Source organism: Artibeus jamaicensis, unplaced genomic scaffold (genome assembly GCF_021234435.1).
Source record: "Artibeus jamaicensis isolate MK-2021 breed Jamaican fruit bat unplaced genomic scaffold, CSHL_Jam_final contig_332, whole genome shotgun sequence".
Lineage (NCBI taxonomy): Eukaryota > Metazoa > Chordata > Mammalia > Chiroptera > Phyllostomidae > Artibeus > Artibeus jamaicensis.
The window spans coordinates 20,031,425-20,051,995 of NW_026521788.1; the positions used below are offsets into that span (position 1 = coordinate 20,031,425).

The 20,571-nt window shown below is 37.6% G+C and overlaps 1 protein-coding gene across 1 annotated transcript in view; it reads right to left on the reverse strand.

The window, feature by feature from the left end:
* The window catches only part of DNAJC12 (DnaJ heat shock protein family (Hsp40) member C12), a 49,585-nt gene extending 38,942 nt beyond the window's left edge, over window positions 1-10,643 (reverse strand). The window contains exons 1-2 of the mRNA XM_037144379.2: window positions 10,512-10,643; window positions 5,638-5,741 (exon numbers count right to left, since the gene is read on the reverse strand). Coding sequence (XP_037000274.1) covers window positions 5,638-5,715 — 78 coding nt within the window. The 5' untranslated portion in view covers window positions 5,716-5,741; window positions 10,512-10,643. The remainder of the gene's footprint in view (window positions 1-5,637; window positions 5,742-10,511) is intronic.
* Between the last annotated feature and the right edge of the window lie 9,928 nt (window positions 10,644-20,571).

A 20,571-nucleotide genomic window follows, 5' to 3' on the forward strand; every position in this document is an offset into this window, starting at 1 on the left:
TAATCACCTAAAGCACACCTGAACATAATGAACCTTCTTTGATGTATGCTATTAGAAAGCCAATAAAAGCCCGTCCAGGCAAGGGTTGAGATGCTCTCTTTCTCAGGGAGTGGCCAAGCTGTCCCTTTTTCTCCAAAGGACTTCTGTAGTCTGTGTGAAGTTGTTCGTTGCATCCACAACACCATGCACTCTGCTGGCCGGAGTCCACATATAAGGCCCTGCCCCTTTACAACTTATCAGGTACACCAAGACAAAGAAATATGGCCCAAATGAAAGAACAGAGCAAAATCTCAGAAAGAGAACTAAGTAATGAGCAGATAGATAACCTATCTGATGGAGAATTTAAAGACCTGGTAGTCAAAATGCTCACAGAACTGATTGGGCTTCATTGAAAAAATGAAAAAACAAATGAAGGATACCCAAAGTGAAATAAAGCAAAGTATTCAGGAAACCAATGGCGACAGGAAGGAAACCAGGAGTCAAAGCAATGATTTAGGACAAAAGGAAAAAATAAACATCCAACTGGAACAGAATGAAGAAACATGAATTTTTTAAAAAGTGAAGAGAGTCTTACAAACCTCTGGGACAAACTGAAACATTCCAATATCCAAATACATGGGTGCCAGAAAAAGAAGAATAACAGCAAGAAATTGAAAACTTATTTGAACAAATAATGAAGGGAAACTTCCCCAATTTGGCTAAGGAAATTGATTTCCAGTAACTCCAGGAAGCCCAGAGAGCCCCAAAGAAGTTGGACCAAAGAGGAACACACCAAGTCATATCATCATTAAATTACCCAATATTAAAGATAAAGAGAGAATCCTAAAAGAAGCAAGAAGAAAGGAGAAAGTTACCTACAAAGGTCTTCCCATCAGACTATCAGCTGATTTCTCAAAAGAAACCTTGCAGGCAAGAAGGGGCTGGAAAGAACTAACTATTCGAAGTCCTGAAAGGCAAGGACCTAAATCCAAGATTACTTTGTCAGCAAAGCTTTCATTTAAAATGGAAGGGCAGATAAAGTGCCTCTTAGATAAGATCAAGTTAAAGGAGTTCATCATCGCCAAGCCATTATTATATGAAATGTTCAAGGGATTTATCTAAAAAAAAGATCAAAACTATGAACAGTAAAATGACAACAAACTCACAACTATCAACAAATGAACCTAAAAGAGAAGATAAACAATGAAAATAAAAACTAAGCAAACAACCAGAACAGGAACAGAACCAGAGAAATCCCTCTAATCACACAGAGGGATTTCATTGGGGAGGGGAAGGTATAGGGAAGAAGAAGCATAATTAGTAGGCATAAAATAGATGGGGGGAGATAAAAAATGGTATAGGAAACAGGACTCAAAGAACTTTTATGTACAACCCATGGACGTGAACTAAGGTGGAGGGAATGCTGGAGGGTTGGGGAGCAGGGCAGAGGGGGATGAAAGGAGAAAAACTGGGAAAACTAATAGCATAATCAACAGAAAATACTTAAAAAAAAAAGAAAGAAAAAAATATAAGATCAGCCCTGGCTGGTGTGGCTCAGTGGATTGAGCAGCAGCTTACAAACCAAAGGGCTGCCAGTTCAGTTCGCAGTCAGGGCACATGCCTGGGTTGCAGGCCAGGCTGGGCCCCCAGTAGGGGTGCATGAGAGGCAACCACACATTGATGTTTCTCTCCCTCTCTTCCTCCTTCCCTCACCCTTGATACAATACACTGAGAAAGACACTATACCACTTCTTCAGTGTTCTTTCCCAATACATACACCCTCAATCTAATCACAAGATAAGATCAGACAAATCAAAATTATGGGGCATTCTACAAAATAACTGGCCTTATGCTTTGAGGTATCCCGGTCATGAAAGACAAGGAAGGTATAAGAAATCATCACCTTGGAAGAAACAAAGGAAACAGGGTAACTAAGGGTAAAAAGGACCCTGGCTTAGATCTTGGAAGAGAAAAAGAGTATTAGTAGAAAAATTGACGAGACCTATACCATAGATCAAGGGTGGACTAATAGGTCCACAGGCTAAATCTGGCCCCACCACCTGTTTTCTTAACAAAGTTTTATTGAAAGACAAATACCATGTGATCTCACCCTTAACAGGAACCTAAACAACAAAACAAACAAGCAAGCAAAATATAACCAAAGACACTGAAATTGAGAACAGGCTGACAGTGACCAGAGGGGAGAGGGGAGGGAATTTCAGGAGAAAAGGAGAAGGATTCACAGGAACAAGTATAAAGGACACATGAACAAAAATTAACAGGGGTAGAAATGGGAAGGAGGTGGGGAGCACTGGGGGGGGTGGCCTGGGATGGGAGTAAAAGACAGAAAACTGTACTTGAACAATAAATTTTAAAAAGTGGAAAGTGCTCAGAAAAAAAAAAGACAGCCATTATCATTCATTTGTATATTATCTATAGTGACTTTCTGGCAATGGCAGAGCTGAATTATTGTGACAGAGACCATAAATCTTTCAGTCTAAAATATTTGCTATCTCAGGGCCAGCAACACAATGAGAAAAGCCAGACTCCTGGGTTTTAGGAGGTACACTTTCTCTCTCAAGTTTCTGCACTTGCTCAACTCTGAAAGTTAGTGCCTTCTCAAAGTGCTTACTGTAAGCACCCTGCTTGCCACCTCCTAGTCCTGACCCTAGCTGGTTCTTTATGCACACACACACAAATGCTTGCTGGCCTCTGGTTGAGTTAATACTCTTTCACCAAGGTTAATTTTCTGAATTTGATCAATGCACTATCATTAAGTATGATGTTAACATCAAGGGAAGCTGAATGATTTATATACAGGAACTGTCAAATTACTTTTGCAATTTTTTCTGTAAGTCAAAAATTATTACAATAGGCATAACAGAAAATTTTTAGAGTAGTGAAACTACCCTATATGATACTACAATGGTAAATAAGTGTCATTACACATTTGTCCAAACCCAAAGAATATACAAACCCAAGAGTGAATCATAGTGTAAACTAAGGACTTTGGGTTATTATGATATATCAATGGAGGTTCATTGGTTGTAACAAGTACATTATTCTTGTGGGGATGTTGAGAGTGGGGGAGGCTATGCGTGAAAGGGAAGAAGGGGTATATGGGAAATCTCTGTACCTTCTACTCAGTTTTTCTATGAGCTTAAAACTGTGCTTAACAAATCTATTAAAATCATTTTTAAATAAAATGTTAAATAATGAGAATGTTTTAAAATAATGAATTATAAAATAAGGATAAATTTACCATGTTCCAAGTATTACTGTGAGACCAAAACAACACCCACAACACAAAAACAACAACTTCCTTTGTGGCATGCACCGTTCTCAGCACTTGATGTTGTACGCCATGTCTCACTTAATCCCCACAACAACCCTTTGAGATGGGTGCTACTATCACCCGCATTGCAGATTAGGAACCCAAGGCATAGAAAAGTTAAGTAATCTTCCCAAGGTCACACGGCTAGTAATTGGTAAGATTTAAACCTAGGTGGTCTAAGGTCAATAAGAAAAAGAACTAGAAAAAAATGTGCTTTCCTTTATGAGTTTATGTTCAATATTCAAGTCCATGAAACTCTGAAATCAAGAAGTCTTCTTATCATTACTGTAAAATGGTGAACAAATATTAAAAATCAAATAAAATCCACACCAGAAAGAATGCCTTATACCACTAGTGTGTGGTATCTGCATCAGTAAGGACTTTAGAAGATTTATAGCATGTGTCTTCTGTGTAAAATCTAATGTAGGAAGGAAAAGTTAACTGATTTGGACTCAAACTTTTGTAAATGTTTTTGAAATGGGTGGGGGTAGTATGTTGTTTTCTACTCAATAGCATGGAAATCCTCTCATAGTTTGAAAATGTCATTTAATCAATTCCTAACATAGACTGTAAATTGTAAGTACTAAGGCAAAAGAACTACATGTCTCGACTCAGTTATTATAAGAGTAGAAATATCAAGTGGATTTGAAATTATAAATGCTAAATTGTTTTTGGATAGAGCAGTTATTGTCAATTTTTTAGAGCACCAAATCAAGAAATATTTGAAGTAAAGCCAACACAAATCAAGAGAATATCACACTAAATACTCAAAAATGGCATAAAATTTTTTAAGTATGAAGGTTGCCTCTTGCACGTGCCCCATCTGCACCCCATCGGAGGACGAAACCTACAACCCAGATGTGTGTCCTGACTAGGAATCAACAACATTTGGCTTTGCGAGATGACACCCAACCAACTGAGCCACACCAGTCAGCGCTGTTCCTTTGATTTTAAATAGTTTCTGAAAAAATTATTTGGCAATAGCAGAATCCAAGGTGTGAACAACACATATGGTAAAATGGTAACAAAGTCTGTCAATTGCTGTAAACAAAAATCACTACCAAAGTAAACAAGAGTAACATATTATCCTAAAGGAGAACTATGCACCTAAAAGAGCATTATAACCTGGTGTGTGTGTGTATAACTACAAGGTACCTAAGACAAAGTCCTCAGAGTGATGATAAAGGTTTTAATTCTTGGTGTCCAATATCACATTCTATTCTCCAGAGCACACTTTATTACTAAATTCTAGCCATATAAAACAAAGATAAATAGAAAGATACTTTGCTTTAAAATATTTTAATATTAATAGCTATACTTTAATAATAAAATAAAATAAAATTTAAAATATACACTCATAAAATAGAATATAAAATATGAATATATTTAATAATATAGTTGAAATATATTTCATATTCATCTCAATAGTATTTAAAGTATTGAAACGGGAAATAAAATATTTAACAATAACAGAATAATCAATTATAATACAATAGAATTATGCAATCATTAGAACACGTATGAATAATGTTTCATAGTATGGAGAAATCTTTGTTTTAATGTTAGTGGGTAAAAAGCAGAAATCTATAAGTACATGTATCTTCCCAGACACGTCCTCAAAAATACATGTAGAAAAAAGGCTGAAGATTAATATATCAAACATTAATAGTGTTACCCTAGGGAAGCAGAATTGTATGAGTTTTCCATAATTCAAAAAACTTTTACAACTTTTATGATTGTCTATGGGCACATTTAAAACCTTATTCCATTATAAATCAAGTGAATATATACAGAATTTTCACGTGTTTTATGTAAGAAGCCACCCTTTTAACAAGTAATTTCCCTCACACAATTTGAAATAGTAACATAAAAGGATGCTTCCTGGCTTGTATAATTTAGCTGCTCACATAAAAGTACATATTTTAGTAAAACATTTAAAAAGTACTAATTACTAGATAATTACATTTCATCTCAGTTATAATGTAAATTATGATAATAAAGCTATAGCTTCTGTATGCTATGAAACACAGCCAACAGCAATCACAACAAAATATCAAATATCTATTTTTAATATATTTGAAATAGAGTCTATGGTCATGTAGCAGAACACACATATTCAATCAGAAGTGTCCATAAAATTGCAAGAGGACATTATTCAAGTAAAAACCCAATGCACTTTAAATCCTTAACTTTCTCTGAGCCAAAAGTGCTTTAAAATAATACAAGATTAGGTTTTTAGACAATGTGACTAACATTTCAAAGTTAAAATCTTAAATGAAACTTGAAATACTGTTGTGAAAAAACAGCATTATCCATTGTCTTACCGAAGACAGTTCATCACATCCTAGGAGCATGTAGTAATCTTCGTTATCTTCCAACCTGTAATTCAGTATTGCATCCATTTAGATCACTAAATCAGTTCTTGACCCTGAAACAAGAGGCACAATGAGCTGAGAATTAACAAGAAAAGCCTTTTTAAATCTGGTCTACACCAGCATATTCCAAACTGCACTAACTAGATTTAAGACTGGACAGAGCCAATACACCAGATGTCACCCAAGACCTGTGTAAACTACCTTCCATTGGCTCTTTACAGAAGAAAAAAATAGACCTCATACTTAACTGTTGCAGTGCTACATGGGATTTGTAGTTTGAGTTTATATAAGCAATTCAGATGAACTTTTCCTCTTGTGGATAACAAAGGCTGCCCATTTTAACATACTCCTCAAGTGAGTCATCTCCTATATATTTTTTTTCCTTCTTTTCAAGTGACAAAAGAAAATTTGAGGCAATATGCTAAAATCTTAGGATTTGTTCATATGAGTAATGGGTGGTTTTTTAAGTGCTTAGAATATTTAGAAATTTTTTAAAGAGTTGAGTAGAAGGAAATAGACTAGGGAAGCAAATTTTCATTAACTTGATCATTCATTCATTCAACAGGTATTTATTATGGACTGATTTTGTTCCCAGCACGAAGGTAAGAAAGGTATGATAAACAAGCCTGGATTCTTAGGGAGCTTACATTCTGACAGAGGGAGGCAAACAAGAAACATGCAAACATGTAAATAGTAAAAGAAAACAGAAAAGTGAGGAGAACTATATGGGGATTTGTGTGTCACTTCTCCTGGGTTGGCTCGCTCCAGTTTCAGGAGTGTGTCTGGCCTGCAGTGGGTGCAGGGAATCTGTGTTTCAGCTCACTCTGGCTCTAGGAAATGCAGGTGAGGTCTAGGATTTAGAGGAGAAAGTGAGTAGTGAGGTATACAAAATTGTAACTGCCTTAACTTTTTAAATTCCTCCATAAATTATTACCTTGGAAAAAATACTTTTTCATTGAGCCCACCTGTATACATCTTTTTAAAGGTTTATTTCTGAAGAGAAATAAAGCACTGACACACCAATTTTACTAATGCTTCATTATATATCCTCTCTTACTAAAAGTTCTGTATGGACTTCACACCAGTCAGAATGACCATCATAAACAAATGAATAGTGCTGGACAGGTTGTGGATAAAAGGGAACCCTAGTGCACTGTTGGTGGGAATGCGGATTGCTGCAGCCACTGGGGAAAATAGTACAGAATTTCCTCAGAAAACTAATAATGGAACTGCCTTTCCACCTGGCAATTCCACTGCTGGGATTATACCCTAAGAATCCTGAAACACCAATTCAAAAGAACCTATGCACCCTAATGTTCATAGCAGCACAATTTACAATAGCCAAGTGTTGGAAGCAACCTAAATGTCCATCAGTAAATGAATGGATCAAAAAACTATGGTATATTTACACAATGGAATTCTACACAGCAGAAAGAAGGAAATCCTCTGCTTCACAACATCATGGATAGATCTGGAGAGCATTATGCTAAGTGAAGCAAGCCAGGTGGTAAGAGAAAAATACCATATGATCTCACCTGTAAGTGGAACCTAATCAACAAAACAAACAAGTGAGCAAAATATAACCAGAGACATAGAAATAAAGAACAAACTGACAGTAACCACAGGAGGAGGAGAGGGATAATGTGGGAAAATAGGGGAAGGACCGTCAAAGAACATGTATAAAGGACACATGGACAAAGCCAAAGAGGGTAGGTTCGAGGGTGGGAGGTGGGGATGGGTGGGGTGGGGGGTATGGTAGGGAGAAAATGGAGACAACTTGAACCTTAAAAAAATTATAAAAATTAAATTAAATTAAAAGTTCTGTATGGAATTTTTTAATAAAGTAAATAATTTTGTTTTAGAAATTTCACATTCCTTAAGACATTTGGAGATCTACTTGGGTATCACAAAGTCCTAACCAAAATAACTAGACATGATCTTAAAATGATATAAAGTTATTGCTATGGAAAACAGGATGCTGATTCCTCAAACAATTAAACATGGAATCACTACATGATCCAGCAATTCCACTTCTCAGTATATACTCAAAAGATTTGAATGCAGGGACTTGAACAGACTTCTGTATACCCATAATCGTAACATCATTATTTATCATAGGCAGAAGGTAGAAGCAACCCAGTGTCCACTGACAGAGGAATAGATCAGGTGGGATATACACATGCAATGGAATACTATTGGGCCTTAACAAGGAAGGGAATGTTGACACATGCTACAATATGGATGACCCTGGAAGACGTTAACTGAAATAAGGCAGACACGAAAGGACAAATTCAGTAGGATTCTACTTATGTAAGTTACCTAGAGGAGTCAAATTCGTAGAGAGAAAAAAATTCCAGGGGCTGTGGAAGGGTCAAATGAGGAGTTAGTTTTTAATGGGCATGAAGTTTTAGTTTGGAAAAATGAGGAAAGTTCTGAAAATGAATGGTAGTGATGGTTGTGCAACAATGTGAATGTACTTGATGCCAATGAACTATACACTTAAAAGAGTTAAAATGGTAAATTTTATGATATATTTTTTTACCATAATTAAAAAGTGATGTAAATTTCCTCAAACATGAGACAACCTTGACCGTAAATAAATTAAAGTACTGCTCCTTTACTCTCCATCCTGAGAGCAGTTAGGACAATGCTTTAATGTTGTTCTGAAGAGCAAAAAGAAAATTACAAAAAGAATTTTGGTAAATACTTACTCATGTTTTATTGTATTAAATGCAACTTGAGGCTCTTTTTCCTGAACCACCACATTCTCAAACTCTCCAGTATACCATATAGTTATTGAGAGTGATGTAGAAACATATTTAATGCCTGAGAAATGTTCACATTTTGTTAGAAAACTGTATGTACCAGTAAAAATTCACTGAGCACTGAGACCTGTGCATGTTACTGAGTATGTTATATCCTCAAATTCATCTCAATGTAAAAAGTAAAAAATATAAAATTATACAAGTACATATAGTATGATTCCAGCTCTGTAAATTTACAATGTATGTATATTTATAAAATGTGAGAACGTATATACACCAAAATAGATCAGTTGTCACTAGATAATGAGGTCACAGGTGATCTATATTTTATTCTTTTTACTTATCTACATTTGCTCAGATGTACATATATTATCCTTATAATAAGAAAAGAGCACTAAAAAACAAGAAAGTAAAAACTGTAAAATGTCAAACTCCACATAACAATTTATTTACTGGAAGAAATGAATCCTGCCATCACAAACTTCCCCTCTGCTGGGCGTCTTGGCCACTGTCCCGGCTGACTGGTTGGTGCAGCTGTTGTGTGTTCAGAATGACTCCTTGCTTACAGGGATCACAGTGCAATGGACACAGTGCTGAACTCTGACCCTTGTTCCTTGAGTAGGAATATGTTTTAGTCACCACAGCTCCCATATTAGTGCATTAAGCTGGTTGAGAATATAAGATTAATTCAAATGAATGTTACCACATCACATAATCAAATGCTAAATTGTGTGGTTTTGAGGAAAAAGCTAAACCATTGAAGCTTTCTCATAAAATGAAAAGAAAGAAGAGGCAACACACATAAGCTGTCACAGAAAGATGAAAATGTCCATAGCCAGTTCAGGCACAGGTGTGAAAAACGACCTTACAGCAGAGTGAGTTAGAGAGAAAAGCCTGTAAGTCTAGAATGATGATGAGACCTGGGCCAGCTTGTGGAGAGGGAGCCTTGCTGATCAGGCAGAGGATACTGAGCACGTATAGGGGCAACGGGGAACTACTGTAGCTTCTTGAGCATGTGAGTAACAGGTTGTAAGTGGAACTTTAAAAAGATTAATCCTGTAGCCACGTACTTTTGGAAAGAAAGCAGGAAAGCAGTGATGAATACAGTTAAACTATTAATTCGAGAGTTAGGCCCACTTTTTTTTTTGAATGGGTACTACCTACACATAGTACAAAATTTTAAAGGTATAAAAGAGTAGGCAAGGAAGGTGTCCTTCCACCATTGGCCCTCCCACCACCAGTTTTCTTTCCTAGCGAAAACCACTGGTAACAGTGTCTTATGTCTGCAGATTCATTTTAAGCACTTACATACATATATATATATATATATGCATTTGCATGCATATACATATGATAAGTTGTTCATCTACCAGAGAAGCAAAATTTCTAACGTTTGATATTATCCAATGTTAAAGCAAAAATGACTAAGAACTTTCATACATGTTGGATGAGAATGTACATTGGTGCAATTTGGCAACTTGGTGGTATTTATTAACTTGTATAAAGCATATATACATCGTTGCCTGGGCAATATTTTTCCCTACCAGAGGATTTACACCAAAGCAATCAATGCCAACAGAAAAAAAATGGAAACAACCAAAATGTCCCACAGTGGGTTCAGAAGAGAGTAGTGGATGAATAAACCATGGTATCTGTAGAATGAAAATAGATTATCAAATGAAAAGGGAAGGTTGAGGAGAGTATTATGACATTTTCTCTTTGCGTACTTTTTTTTTAATATCATGTACCTTTGCACCTAATTTTTTTTTTAAGAAGCAGGTAAGTGTTTTCCTTTCAAGAGTGGGAGCTGGACAGGTAGGTACAGCTTTTAGTTTTAGTTTATACTTTTGGGAACTGTATGAAGTCAGTGTAGTCAGCCCGCCACTTTTGCCTTCTTCTTTATGCTTTTAAGTATTTTAAAACAGTACGTGTCATTTGTTTTATTTACATATGTTCCCTGAAGAAAACCTTAAGACATACCAAACCTTAAGACATACCAAAATAGGTGGTAGAAATCAAGTGAAATTTTTAACAGAGTTACAACGCACTAGTTAGTACCTCAAGAGAGGCGAGTCAGACGCACAAACTCAGGACCAACGCGAAGCCAAATCCGCCGAGTTTACTCGCTTTTCAGAAGCCTCGTCCACCCAGGCCTACAACTCCCAGGAGGCTTCGGGGGAAAGACGTAAAGGGGCGACTCAAGACGTTCCAGCTACTTCCTGCCTCCAGGAAACGTCCCTCCGGAAGTGCTTTTTAAAAATGATCACTACATCAATTCTCTGGTAGACTTTAAGGGGGAAGAAAGAAACAAGTAAAATTCAGGTCAAACGAAAAGTAGAAAGGCCAGGAGTTAAGAGTCTACAAGTCCCAGATGCTCGGGGCGAGGACAGCAGTTAACCCCTAGGTGGGCTCCGTGCGGACTCAATCCAAAGCGTGCCGATCTTCTGCCCCTGGCTTTTCCTTCCAGTCTCTTGCCATGTTTCTGCCTTGTTTTCCTTTCAGGTTCATCGAAACCGAGTTTCCAAGAAGTTAAGCCCAAGCTCCAGAAATTGTCTACCACCATTATTCCTGAGAGAACACAACACGGCCCTGGCTCCCTGCGCAGGGATCCTGGGAAATTAGTTGTGCGCTAACTAGTTAACGCACTAGTTAGTGGTTATTCAGTCATAACCACTAACTCTTAGTGCCCACTCACAATCTACTGCTCGTTCCAGCATAAGATCTGGGGGAAAGAAAATGGGGTTGGCCAGGATTTTAGCCTTGCTTATGTTTTGCTCTCCCTGGCTGCCAGAGCAAACCAGCATTCTGAAACGAGAACAGGATACGGATAGGTTTAAACAGTTTTTCTTTTAAGCAGACACAATAGAATTCGTAAATGATTCTTTAAAGGCTATGGAAACATTGCTTTGAAGTTTTAGTCAAGTGCAATAATAAATGCTAGTAATCCCATTGTTAATAATAATATATCAGTAGTGGGGAGTGTTGTGTGCGGGGGCCTGGGAGAACTTTGAGTTCAATTTTACTGTGACCTAAAAAACAAAAAGTTTATTAATTCAAAAAATAATAATAACAGGAAGTATAATAACTACTATTACCAAGCTCCTATTGTGTGACAGTGGTAAAGCTAGGTCATGAACTTTGTTGTATGTGACTCCAAAAGCCCGTAGTGAAGGAAATGCATGAAAATACCCCCTCAGATTACCTAGTTAGAAGTTTGGCATATTAGAAAATGCACTTGGCAATGCCATTAGGAAACCAGATTTCTGTATTAGCCCTCCACAGTTCCTTGATGAGCCACACTTTTCCTGATCTGTGAAGGAAGATATCAATCCACAGTAATCTTAAAGTGCACACAAATCACCTGGTGATCTGGTTAGGGTGCAACTTTAGCTCCAGGATGTCTGGGTGAGGTCCGAGATTCTGCATTTCTGACAAATCCCCAGGTGAAGTCCCTGTTGATTCAGGGACCACAGTTGGAATAGCAAAGGGTGGGATGACCTGTGAGATCTTTTTTTTTTCAAGCTCTAATATTTTTACAGTGGATCATTCTTTCCCCCTCTGACCGTAGTGCCTTTATTCTCAAAGAAATATTAAAAGAACTTTCAAAATTGAATGATCAAAGTTTCCTATCTGAAGCCAAAAACTGAAAAATGACTAAACTATGATATAGTAGTTTAATCATTATGCCTTGGAAAGATACATAAGAAAAAATAAAATTAGTTGCCTTTAGGGAGGGCCCAAGTACATAAATGGGAGGGAAATTTTACTGTACTTTGTTTTTAAATAACAAATACCATAAACCAGGTGGCTTATACGCAACAGATATTTCTTTCTCCCAGTTCTGGAGGCTGAACGTCTGAGATCAGGGTGCACCATGGTCATGTGACTTCTCATTGTAACATCACATAGTGCAAGGGGCTCAGAAGCTCTGTTGGGTATATATATATATATATATATATATATATATATATATATATATATGTAATTTTATTATGCTATTACGGCCATCCCATTTTTTTCTCCCTTTTATTCCCCTCTGCCCTGCACCCCCCCTCCCACCAACATTTCCCCCTCACCTTAATTTATGTGCATGGATCAAACATATAAGTTCTTTGGCTTCTCCATTTCCTATACTATTCTTAACCTTCCCCTATCTATTTTGCACCTACCATTTATGCTGCTTATTCCTGTACCTTTTGCCTATTCTCCCACCTCTCCTCCCCTTCACCACTGATAACCCTCCATGTGATCTCTATTTCTGTGAATCTGTTCCTGTTCTAGTTGTTTGCTTAGTTCATTTTGTTTTTTGTTTTTTTAGGTTCAGTTGTTGATAGTTGTGAGTTTGTTGTCATTTTACTATTCATAGTCTTTGATTATCTTCTTTTTGTTAGCTAACTCCCTTTAACATTTCATATAATAAGGGCTTGGTGATAATGAACTCCTTTAACTTGACCTTATCTGGGAAGCACTTTATCTGCCCTTCCATTCTAACTGATAGCTTTGCTGGATAGAATAATCTTAAATGTAGGTCCTTGCCTTTCAAGATTGAATATTTCTTTCCAGCCCCTTCTTGCCTGTGAGGTTTTATTTGACAAATCAGCTGAGAGTCTTATGGGAACTCCTTGGTAGGTAACTCTCTCCTTTTCTCTTGCAACTTTGAAGATTCTCTCATCTTTAATCCTGGCTAATGTAATGATGATGTGCCTTAGTGTGTTCCTCCTTGGGTCCACCTTCTTTGGGACTCTCTGAGCTTCCTGGACTTTCTGGAAGTCTATTTCCTTTGCCACATTGGGGAAGTTCTTCACTCTTTTTTTCAAATAAGTTTTCAATTTCTTGTTCTTCCTCTTCTTTTGGCACCCCTATGATTCAGATGTTGGAAAGTTTAAAGTTATCCTGGAGGTTCCTGATACACTCCTCATTTTTTTTGAACTGTTTCTTCATTCTGTTCTGGTTGAATGTTTACATCTGCCATCTGGTCTAAATGGTTAATTTGAATCATGGTTTCTTTCCCTTCACTGTTGGTTCCCTGTATATTTCATGTTCATCAGCAATATTGGCCTGAAGTTTTCTTTCTTTGATGTGTCTTTATCTGGTTTTGGGATTAGGATGATGCTGGCTTCATAAAAAGAGTTTGGGAGTCTTGCATTATTTTGGATTTTTTGTAATAGTCTGTGAAGGATAGGGGTTAGCTTTTCCTTAAATGCTTTGTAGAATTCTCCTGTAAAATCATCTGGTCCAGGGCTTTTGTGTGTTGGGGATTTTTTTTATTACTGCTTCAATTTCACTTACTGTTATTGGTCTGTTCAAGCTTTCTGCTGCTTCTTCGTTGAGTTTTGGAAGATTATATTTTTCTAGAAATTTGTCCATTTCACCTAGGTTTTCACATTTCTTGGCATACAGTTCTTCATAGTAGTTTCTTGCAATGTAATTACCTGTGTTTTGAACTCTGCATCTGAAAATCTGGCTATCTCCTCATCCCCTAGTTCTATTTTTGGAGCTTTGATCTGTTCTTCGGGCTGTATTTTTTTTTTGTCTTGGTGCACCTGTTACATAGCAATGGGCAAAGCCTTAGGTATTCACCAGGGTGGGGCAACCCATGTGGCTGCATTGTAGCACTGGATGTTGGGGAGGGGTCTGAGAGGGAACAATGCCACTTGCCGAGCTCTGGGCTGGCTTTCAGTCACTTCCTCCTTTACCCAAAAGCAAATTGCACCCTTCTGGTGCTGATTCCCAGGTGGGTGGGTTTGTGTACATTCTAGGACCCTGTGTGTCTCTCCAGTGAACTCTTCTGTGAGGCTGGGAGTTTCTCCCACTGTTGTGATCCCCACAGGTTTTAATAGTCAGAGGTTTGGGGGCTTTATTTCCTCGTGCTGGAACCCTGGGTTTTTTGGTCTCTCTCACTCCCCAGTTGTTCCTCCAGTTTATTCCCATGCAAATTGGCAAGGCAGCATCTGGCAGACTGAGCAGTCCCATATTTGTGTAATTTTATACCTTCTAAATTTATACTGTGTATTTTCTATAGGAGGGGGAAGAGCCATTATCATAGGGGAAAAGCCATGAAGGAACATGTATAAAGGGCACATGACAAAGCTAAAAGGGGTAGGTTCAAGTGTGGGAGGTGGGAATGGGTAGGAGGAACATGGTGGGGTGAAAATGGAGACAACTATACTTGAACAACAATAAATAAATAAATAAATAAATAAATAAATAAATAAATAAAGATTCATTTTTTTCCACAACATGATGGACCTAGAGGGGATTATGCTAAGTGAAATAAGCCAGTGGGAGACAACTATCATATGATTTTACTTCTATGTGGAAGCTAAAGGACTATAGAAATGAATGAACAAAACAAAAACAGATACAAAGAACAGACTTATGGTTGCCAGAAGGAAGGGGTTTGGGGGGACTGCTTGATAAAAGTGAAGAGATTGAGAAGTACAGATTGGTAGTTACAAAACAGTCATGGGGATGGAAAGTACAGCACAGGGAATACAGTCAATAATATTGTAGTGACTATGTATGGTGCCAGGTGGGTCTGGAAATATCAGAGGAGACACTTTCTATGGTACATGATTGTCTAACTGCTATGCTATACACCTGAAACTAATACAAAATAATATTGAATGTAAACTGTAATTAAAAAAACATCAAAATGTTTTATTTTTTAATATATTTTATTGATTCTGCCACTACAGTTGTCCCACTCCCTCCCCCTTTATATCCCTCCACCCGGCACACCCCCTCCCACCAGCATTCCCCAGCCCTTAGTACATATAAGTTTTTTGGCTTCTCCATTCTCTAGACTATTCTTAACTTCCCCCTGTCTATTTTGTATCTACCGTTTATGCTTCTTATTCCCTGTACCATTTCCCCCTCCCCCTTCTCCTCCCCATCCCCATAGATGACCCTGCATGCGGTCTCCATTTCTGTGATTCTGTTCCTGTTGTAGTTGTTTTCTTAGTTTGTTTTTGTTTTAGTTTTTTATGTTCAATTGTTGATAGTTGTGAGTTGTCATTTTGCTGTTCATATTTTTTATCATCTTCATTTTCTTAGCTAAGTCCCTTTAACATTTCATATAATAAGGGCCTTTTGTTTTTAAATCTGTTGTCTTTCTTTTGGTTGTGCAAGGAGGCACAGTACATCTACCTACCTAAAATGTTTTAAAAATAATAATTCATTTTGAATCATAGAAAAATGGTTAAGTTGCTATTCGTTGGTAAAGGAATAAGCCAAGTTACTACTTTGTGTCTTCTACTACTATAACAGTTTTAAACAGAATGAAATTCTTTGAACAGTCATTTGATTATGTTCAGGAAACAAGCACTTACATATCTCCCTGACATTTCAGCTTTTTTCCCTCTTCTCAAAAAAGAATTGCAATAGAGCATGCTAGTAAAATGAAAATTAAAAAAGGGAAACTCATTCAAACTAGAGTCAAGAAGCCATGAAGGGAGAGCTCCCATGTACTGCTCATACCAGTCACTGCACTTACCTAACCAGCATCAGCAGCTTACACAATTCATAGGAAGACCCCTCCCTCCCTGTTTGTCTCAGTAATGATCAGCTGACCGTCTTCTTTCCTCAACAATACTAATTGCTTGTTCCTAGTAAGAAAGTGCCACAGCCTCAAACTCTCATTCCCCACCAATGACTGCTTGTTCAAGACAACCCTCCCCAATTTTCTACTAGAACTCAAAGCCAGCTTCCCTTTTGTCTCTGGACTTGCCAATGTTTACCATGGTAAACTATGTTTACCATAGTTTGCATGTCCTGAATTGCAATTCCTCTGCTATTCCCAAATAAGTTCACTTGCTGCTTTAATATTTTTTGCTGTTTCATTCTTACCGTTGACAGTGATATAGTCAACTCAGATACAATGGTAGTTTTGGGGTAACTTAAGGGTATGAAACCGGACTAAATCATCATGAAATAACTTGTGGTATGAGATCTGTGATTCTCCAGGCCATGGCTGGGTATCTCAGTTGGTTAGAGTTTCATCCTAATACACCAAGGTTGCAGGCACATACAAGAAGCAACTAATCAATGCATAAGTAAGTGGAACAACAAATCTCTCTCTCAAATTAATAATTTTTTAAAAGCTATGCTCCCTTGGTCCTACGTCTTGATTCCTAGAACCTGGACCAGTTATTCTCTAGGTTGCCTACATATTACAATCACTTGTGTGTAGGTGAATATACACACATACATATATGTATATACATGTATACACACATGCCAATGCCAAGACCCTCCTGTAGGCCAATAAAAATGAAATCTCTGGGGGTGGGGCATGGTTATTTTTTAAAGCTTTCCCCAGTGATTCTAATGTACAGCAAGATATATTCAACCAATGACATTCATCTGATACACAAGAAATATTAATGAAACAAAAACAAGAAACAATTAATGAATACTTTTTGTATCCCAGTCCTCTTTTGTAAATTAAAAGAATCCATCTGAGTCGATGATAAATTCATAGATACTACATGACTATATGAATGCCCAATTTGCCAAACGAATGTTTGCTAAAGAGATTGAAATCTAAGTACAGAATAATACTCATGAGTAGCTTCATGGATCAGCAAAAACCTTTGCTTACATGATATGTGCCTAGCACTGTGAGAGATATAAAAGTCTGTTTTAGTTGTTCCTTAAAGGAACTTGGATTGCAATGTAAAAAAAAAACAAGATTGAATTTGTGAGCCACAGATTAGGTCTATCAAACCATGCTCCTAAAACATTGTGAATTAATTGCCAACATTTTAAAATTGGGAGAGTTTTACATAAAATTTCAGGCTTCTACCACCATTTGAAAAAAAAGGAAGCTCTGACAATCAGGGTTCACTTTGCCATTCCCACTGGCAACATTTGCCTGGAGCTGAGTTGAGAATCTCCCCTTTAAATGGGTCTTGTCACGGTCCCGCAACTCCCTGTTGCTGCTCTCTGGCTGGGGCCAAGTGTCAGTTGCCAGGCATTATCACTTACATTCTTATGATGGAGTTAAGAGGAAAGTGAACTATTTCTCAATGCCTACTTTTAACAATTGTACAACAACAAAGGATAGAGCAAGAAGGCCCAATGTTTCAAGAAAAATTAAAGGACAAGCAGGCTCTCTCTGGAGCGTGCCTATACCTTTTTTATTCAGGCATGTATCTTTACCTTTTCTCCCTAAATTCTAAGGGTTCCAATGAAACATGCAACAGGGGGATCAGCAGGCAGCAGCTGATCGTCCCAGGCTTCCCACCTGACCCTGCCTCAATGGTCCATTTTTCTCTGACTTTTCAGTGAGCAAACAGCAGCCTTGCCTTGGCTCACTGTTTTCTGAAAATGTTTCTGTTTCTGGAGCACCACTACCTAGGCTCTCCCTGTTGCTTCCTCTGCCCTAAGCCTTTCCTATTATTCACTGTTCACAGCTTTAATAAATGCACTATCAAAATAAAAACAGAGAGAGAGGATATAATTTCTTTGAGAAAATAAAGACTATTATATAGTTCTCTGTACTCATATCCTGGCCCCTATACATATCTGAATTTATGACCCATGATCTACACTGATTAAAATATATAATCGATACCCAAATAAAAAGCAAGTACTAAAAGTATGGATTACTGCTTAAGTGTATATGCTTAAAAGTCAGACAGTGACTCAATTCCAAGCTACCATTTACCAGCCATGATCCTAATTATGGCCCTATCCCTCAAGTTGCTTTTCTCCATCTGTAAAAGGAGGGTGATAATAGCACCTACCTCACAGAGTTGATTTGAGGACTGAAAAGGTGACATGGGTCAACATGGCATCTGGTTCCCAGGGACAGCACTCTAAATGTCAGCTATCAATGAGTTAAAGAGGGGGAAAAGTGAGTTGCTGGGGAAGTTATGTAGGAGGGGTGAGCTGACCAAGGGGAGGAAGACATAGCTTGTCCAGGTGGAGACAAAACAGGTTGGTATACACCTGAGAGAAGCTCAGAAGAGATACTTACCAGGGTCTGGATATTTAAGTCATGTCATTGCAAGACAACCAAACTGGAGAATTTTCCTCATGTTTTAATTTTTAAATCTAAAGACTGTGCTGGCCCCTGCTTCATGGTATATAGTATGTAAGTGTAACAATCACTGGAGCGATTTATGGGTTTTCCTTACCCACTATTTGGCAAGGATTACACAACTTTAAGAATTCAAATTTCTGGGGTGAGGGGAGTGGGGAGCTTCTGCTTGCCTCAGAGTCCCATTAAAGATATTTTCACTCATAGGATGCTTGTGCTTAGACACAGTCAGCAGCACTACCTCCTAATCACCACTAGAGGGACTAGAACCAAAGGAATCAAGCTCCTACCTACAGTATTTTTTATTATATTTTATTGATTATGCTATTACAATTGTCCCAATATTTTCCCCACTGCCCCCTCCACCCAGCACCCTCCTCTCCCTCAGGCAATCTCCACAGCATTGTTCATATCCATGGATCACGCATAGAAGTTCTCTGGCTATTCCATTTCCTATATTGTACTTTACACCCCTGTGGCCATTCTGTAACTACATTTTTGTACTTCTTAATCCCCTCACCCCCTCACCCATTCCACCACACTCCCCTCCCATCTGGCATCCATCAAAACCCTCTCCATATCCATGATTCTGTCTCTGTTCTTCCTGTTTGCTTTGTTTTTTTTTAATACTCAATTATTGATAAACAAGTATTTTTGCCATTTTATTGTTCACAGTTTAGATCTTCTCTTCCTTAAATTAGTCCCTTTAACATATCAAATACCAATGATTTGGTGCTGATCAACTCCTTTAGTTTCTTCTTGTTTGGGAAGCTCTTTATCTGCCCTTCCATTCTAAGTGATAGCTTTGCTGGGTAGAGCAATCTTGGCTATAGGTCCCTGCTTTTCATGATTTTGAATATTTCTTGCCAGTCCTTCCTAGCCTGCAAAGTTCCTTTTGATAAATCAATTGACAATCTTATGGAAGCTCCCCTGTAGGGAAGTACCTTCTTTTCTCTTGCTGCTTTTAAGATTCTCTATCTTTAACCTTTGGCATTTTAATGATGATGTGCCTTGGAGTGGGCCTCCTTGCATCCATCTTGTTTAGCACTCTTTGTATTTCCTAGACTTGTACATCTATTTCCTTCACCAAATTAGGGAAGTCTTCATTATTTTTTTAATAGATTTTCAATTTCTTGCTTTTTTTCCCTACCGGCACCCCTACAGTGTAAATGTTGGAATGCTTGAAGTTGTCCCATAGGTTGTTTACAGTACTCTCGTTTATTCAGATTCTTTATTCTCTTCTTGTTTTGATTGGTTGTTTTTTTGCTTCTTTATGTTCCAAATCATTGATTTGATCCGTGACTTCCACTCTACTGTTGTTTCCCTGTAAATTTTTCTTTATTTCAATTAGTGTATCCTGCATTTCTGACTGGGTCTTCTTATGCTGCTGATAGTATGGCTCAGGCTATCCTTCCCTATTTCCCCTTCAGAATAGCATTTCTCTTACAAAGAAAAGTCACTCCCACCTCTGTCCTGTGTATCACTGCTGAGTAACAGTGTCCTAAGTGCGAGGTTCTCTAAGATGCCATACACACAATTGGAAATGCACCCATTAATACTTAATTGAGGTGTTCTAAATCCTCCTCAATTTCCTGCCCTTCCCAAATTTAAACATATTTCTGGTAAGGGTGGTTCACTGACTTATAAAGAGGGCGTTGCTGACTTTGGGATGTTCTAAAATCAGTGTCAACAATGGGAGTGGCAGCAATTCTTGTTTAATAACTTCTTTTATCCTTTGGCTATTGTCCAAGAATACACTGTTCATGAGAGCAAATCGGGGAAAATCAAAGAGCTTTAGTAAGAAACATTAAAAGGCTTAAAATAGCTTTTATTACAAATTTATATTTTAAAAATTGTCTTCATCTATTAGGCACTAATCCCCAGGATGATTCATTAGCTAGAAAGAAAACACAATTGAGTAGCTGAAGCAATACCAGTAAGACTGAGTCTAATCAATTAATTAGAAAGTTTCCTTGAAGTACCAAAATTTTCAAGAGTTTCTGATACTGGATAACACATACAGATGACAATTTTACTTAATTTTTTTGATTCTGTGTGAATTATTAAATACTA